The sequence below is a fragment of the Dasypus novemcinctus genome, chromosome 17, assembly GCF_030445035.2.
Source record: "Dasypus novemcinctus isolate mDasNov1 chromosome 17, mDasNov1.1.hap2, whole genome shotgun sequence".
Classification (NCBI taxonomy): Eukaryota; Metazoa; Chordata; class Mammalia; order Cingulata; family Dasypodidae; genus Dasypus; species Dasypus novemcinctus.
In genome coordinates this window covers 84,342,972-84,348,971 of record NC_080689.1, presented here as the reverse complement: position 1 = coordinate 84,348,971, position 6,000 = coordinate 84,342,972, and the positions used below count along the sequence as shown (strand labels likewise).

Below are 6,000 nucleotides of genomic sequence, written 5' to 3'. Positions count from 1 at the left end.
AGAATCCAGTTGTAACCAAATTTTCTAGTTTAGGACAAAGGCCTGTTAGAGGTCTTCAGGATTTATGAAATTCCAGCCTCCTTATCCATAGTCCCTCCACTCATTATTGATTTGTGTTCCTCTAAACTAGAATATTTTTGAGAATGTTATATTATCAAAAGTACTGTCTGCTGAGGTGAAAGAGACAAGAGGACAAAATTAAAGAAGGCTGTGGAATTACAAAATTCTACATACTGATAAAACTATGAACTTCAAAAACCCTTTGAAGAAAAACAAGGTATGATACCTTATTTTCCCAGGCTACTATCATAGGTACTACAGAATGGGATGGCTTGAACACTGAGAATTTATAGGCTCACTGTTTTGTGGTTAGGAAAAAATCCACCACTAAGAAAGCAGCAAAGCAATGCTTTCTCCCTAATCTCTACAATATTCCAGTGCTGGCTACCAGAGATCCTTGAGGTTCCTTGGCTACTCTCCCTGCCTTGCCTTCATAGCAATGTCCTCTTCTTTCTCTTCTGGTTGCTGTTGACTTCCATCTTATGGATCCTCCCTGTGGCTTCTATATTTTGAATGAAGTTACCATGCTTATAATAGAATCCAATAATCTGATTAAGGCCCCCTTCCAATCATGTCAGCCACACCTTAACTCAAATAACATATTCAATGTCCTAACTACAATATGCCCATACAGACAGGAATACTGACAATGATTAAGAATATATATGTACTTCAATCTACACCTGATAAGACAGAGGTCAGCTCTGCAGGGAGAGTTATAACAAACATGGGCTCAGAGGCCAGAGACTTGGGTACAGAAGCCAAAGCCAGAGGTCCAGAGGGCAGAGACGTGTCACAAAGGGCAATCCCTTGGTTATAGAGATGACTCCAGGCAGTGAACCTAAAAGAACTTCAGGATTTCAAAATTGCTTGGAAGCAGTGCTTCCTTTCTTCCTTTCATCTTCTCCCTTTTGGAATTAGGATGTCTGCAATATTTATACAATGCGTGCCCCACCAGGGTATTTTGTAGTGAGTGAAATTCTTTTCTTGTTTCTGGTCGACAGACAGAAATAAATTTACCCCAGATTGGACCCTACTGCGAATGTAATGCCTACCTAATTTATCTAATTTAGACAATTTAGATGGTGACTTGTGACTGTTCAGGACATGATATTTAGATGAGGCTTGGGAATTGAGTTGAGGCTATAATTTGTTTGGATATTTGGGCATGTTGGGATGAGGACAGGTATTTTGCATATGGGATAAATGGACATCACTGAGGTTGAAGAAAACACACTATACACTGAACACCAGCCTGAAAATACCTTGTCTTAAATTCTGGTGCCCATGCATGCTACGTCATATGAAACATTCACGGTACTTTGTTTAGTTTGAGATGGAGACATTATCCTGGGACTTCAGGTTAGGCAAAAATACTATCACGTGTACTCCTATAAAAGGGATACAGGGCAGCTCCATGTCCCAAAGACACCTCCACCTCTCATCTCTTCCTGCCTTTCCCATTGACTATGAGGTGCAGAGGTGCCCAAAGATGTACTTACCAAATCCAATGGATGTGTCATGATGATGGGAACGAGTGTTGTTGGGGGGGGAGGGGGGGTGGGGGGTGGGGTTGAATGGGACCTCACATATATATTTTTGATGTAATATTATTACAAAGTCAATAAAAAATAAAAAAAAAATAAAATAAAAAATAAAAAAAAATTAAAAAGGGATACAGGATAATTTGGCAGACAAACATAAAAATGCAAGAGAGAAAAGAGCATAGAGTAATTTGAAGATGCTGGACTTGAAAGCTGGAGTAATGAAGTCTCAAAACAAAAAATTCTGGCAGCCTCCATGAGCTCGTAGAGTCATGGAATATATGAAGAGCTTCCAAAAGTTTGGCCTTATAGAATCCTTGATTGCAGCCCTGAGATACTGATTTCAATTCTCTGGCTTCCAAAAGTGTGAGTGATTTGAATTCTGCTATTGTGAGTTATCAAGTTTTTTTTTTTTTCAATTTGTTAAAGCAGCCACAAAAAAACTAATTTAATCATTAATAATTGATGAATAATTGAGGGATTTTAAAAAGAGACATGAAAAGCCTATCAATCATTGGAAATGAGGGTTTTATATGTATCAGGTTTGGCTCATAACCTGTTATGAGTGTTGAGTGTGTTGACTCATTTTGCCTCAAGACATCCTCACGAAATAGGGACAATTAGAATAAACACTTTATATCTGAGAAAACCTTCACACTGGGAGGTTAAGTAATTTACTTGAGGACACATGGGCAGAAACTGTTAAAGATGTACAAAATTTGCACGTATTTATAAGTAGGATTAGAAAATTGTGGGATGGCCTTTAACAGGAAGAGAATGACAAAGACAGATAATGTTCAATCTTTTTAAACTTTCTCTTATTTTCAAAATAAAATGGAGGGCACATCAAAGGTATTGAGGTAGTTCTGTAAAATACAATCAGGGGACACTGAGCAGAAGGGCCTGCCCCAACAGAGGGTCCAGTAGGTAAGGAGGGAGAGTGACAGACAAGACCTCCAGAGGAGAGTGTGAGCCTGTGCTGGTGAGGATTATACCTTTATGTCATATGTGGAGGACAATAACAGGGACCAGAGGAAGGGAAGGAGAATGAGGAGTCAAAATAGGAAAGTTTAGATAAAGGAGGCACAGGGAAGAGGTAGTTGATCCATCAGGGAATGAAACACTCTGAAATGGGCTTTCATTTCATCTTTCGGAGCATGAAAATAGCCATCAGAAGAATGTAGAATTAGTCTGCCAGGTGGTTAAAGACATGTGGTGTAGGCAACCCAAAGTCAGCCTGAGGGCCAGCTGAGGAGCATGTGAAGGAGATCAAAGATGATTGAGCCTAGAACACACAGACCTCAGGGGACCTGCCAGATAACTATACACCAAGAGAAGGCCCTGATGAGTCAGTGAGGCTCCCATATGAACAAAATGCACAGCTCACCAAAAACTCACCAGCTAACGCTTTATGATACTGGTGTTGGGCATGGTATCTTACATGACAGTGGCTAACTGACATATTTTCATCTTTTAAATTGCTATTCATTCTAAGCCACAGTCTCCTCCCCAGACCTGATTTATTTTTTAACCTAGCACTAAAAAATGACCTAGTGTATATTTTTCATATGTGTTTTTATCTCATTAACTACAATGATAGGAGAGAACTTTGCAAAAGACAGAGGAACCATTCAATAAATGTTCATTGTGTGAATGAATGACATGGATTCAATGATGAAAATACCTTTCATTACTAAGAGTAAAGAACAGTTTTGTGTGTCAGAGAGTTCAGTATATTCTCCTCTGATTTAATGAGATATTTGGTGAAACTAAATTTCATCCACCAAAATATTTATGAAGAAGTTTCAGAAATAATACTAGAATATTCAGAGTATTTCCACTAGTACACTGAGAATAATGTGTTAATTACATTTTATCCAGGGAAGTGGATTTGAATCAACTGGTAGATTGTCTCCCTACCACTTAGGAGGTGCAGGGTTCAAACCCAGGGCCTCCTGGCTCATGGGGTAAGCTGGCCCATGCACAGTGCTGAGGCATGCAAGGAGTGCCATGCCACTCTGGGGTATCCCCCGTGTAGGGAAGCCCCACACACAAGCAATGTGCCCCATAAGGAGAGCTGCCCTGTGCAAAAAAAGCAAGCCTGCCCTGGAGTAGCATTATACACACGGAGAGCTGACACAGCAAGATGACACAACAAAAAGAGACAGATTCCTGGTGCTGCTGATAAGAATACAAGCCGACACAGAAGAATACACAGGGAATGAATGCAGAGAGCAGGCAATGGGGTGAGGGGGAGTGGGCAGTGAGAGGAGAGAAATAAATAAAATAAATAAATGAATAAATAAATAAATTTATCTAAAGTGTTCAGGTTACAGCAGTTTTAAGGATGGTAAGAAAGAAAGTTGACGATTGGTGAAAGAGTTCAGGGGGAAAAGTCTCACACATTTCTAGAAGGGTAAAGCTGAAGAATTAGAGAGTAGCCGTGAAAGAATGAGAATAGCTGAAAGACATGCAGAAAAGTAAAAGGGCTTTATAAAAAGGGCAGACTTTCAGTTATTTTATAAATATTTGGATATAGACTGTTGTAGTTAGCCAGACTGAAATGGATTGGCTTTCACAAGAGGTATTTATTAACGTACAAGCTTACAATTTTGAGACTGAGAAAAATGTCTAAATCGAGGCATCATCAGGTAATGCTTTCTCCCCAAAGACCAGCTGCCAGTGATGCTCGAATCCTCTGTCACATGGCAAGACACATGGAGGCATCTGCTTCTTTTTTCCATAACTTTCAGGATTCATTGCTTCAGATTCTTGCTGCCATGGCTTTCCCCTTCTTTGTTTAAATCTCATTCTCTTATAAAAGACTCAAATAGAGGGACTGAGACTCACAGTGATCCAGGCATGAACTGAAGTAACCACCTCAAGGTGTCCCAACTATCTACAATAGGTTACATCCACAGAATGGATTCACCTTAAGATCATACTTTACCGAGGTTCCCACTGTTTCACACCATCAAAAATACATATGTTCTATTTGAATTGTTTTTTTTTAAACAGATGGAACATACAATGTTAGGTAATATTGTAAAGAATAAAATTTTATACGTGTCCTTTCAAATATATGGGAATAAGATGAAGTAAACACAGACCTTACAACAACATAGAACACATTTAATTTTTGGCAAGTTTGATGGTTCAGCCATTTTATAAGAGAACTATAGAAATAGCATGGCAATTGCAGGAATATGAAGCCCACTTGAAAATTTTATATCCAAACTGAAATCAACATATGTCATTGGCTGAGCATCATCCCTTATAACCAAAGCATTCTTCAATGAGTATAGTATATTAAGGCACCCACAATTACTATTTGATGGCAATTACAATGAAAATAGTTATCTAAATAAAAAAACAAGGTAGAGTAGCAAATGTAATCATCTTTTGTAACACTGAAAAGAAAGGTTTGGATGACAATGAGTCCAGGGAAGGAAAGAGTAAGGGAGGAAAATGACCTTCCACAGGGGAAGTTTTGAATATGAAGGATCAAGGATTTAATCTTGGGAAGGACCAGTTGTAGGAGGATGATGGGGGAGAAGAAAGAAGATGATGAATTTTTAAACATTAAGGAGATACAAGGAATAGAGAATCATTCCATCAGGTTGTAAAGTTTAAAAAACCCTAGCCAAGAGGGTCAATTCACCCTGATATTTGATATGGCCAAGTGAAAAAAGGATTTCTATGGTACAGTCCCCTGTAGCAGACAGAGGGAGGAAGCAAACATATTCAAGTCTATTTGAGGAGGAAGCAGCTGGTACCGCAAGACTGACTACCCTACAGCCCTGGGGAGGAGGTTTGTGTTCGAGGTTGAAGCACTGTGGGAGGAGAGCTCTGGTGTTGCTGACAGTACTAATCTCCCAAATCTTCAGGCTGGAATCTGCTGATGGTGAGAGTGAGATCTGTCCCAGACCCACTGCCACTGAATCGATCAGGGACCCCAGATGGCCGGTTGGATGCAGTGTAGATGAGCCGTTTAGGAGCCTGTCCTGGTTTCTGGTGGTACCAGGCTAAGTTGCTGCTAACACTCTGACTGGTCTTGCACTTGAGGGTGACGGTCTCTCCTGCAGATGCAGCCACAGAGCCTGGAGACTGGGTTATCACGATGTCCCCACTGACACCTGCAACCAGAAAAGAACATTGATCATACATTCAATCACATATGTATAAAATATGTATCTAAATATAGGTTTTCTTATTTATCATATATATTCAGATATTCTTTAGATGAAATGGTTTTCTCACTCTGCATGTTAAAACCATTCTCCAAATATAAACATAATACTCTTCTAAACCTCTCACCTGAGGCCCAGAGTAACAGCAGGATTGGCAGTTAGGAATGTGACATCATCTTGCTCACCTGTGTGATGTACTCAGTTCC

The 6,000-nt window shown here is 39.7% G+C and overlaps 1 gene segment (V, D, J or C); it reads right to left on the bottom strand.

Moving 5' to 3' along the window:
* Positions 1-5,445: 5,445 nt before the first annotated feature.
* The window catches only part of LOC101435371 (immunoglobulin kappa variable 3-20-like), a 225,553-nt gene continuing 224,998 nt past the window's right edge, over positions 5,446-6,000 (bottom strand). The window contains 1 exon segment of the V gene segment in view: positions 5,446-5,740. Coding sequence covers positions 5,472-5,740 — 269 coding nt within the window.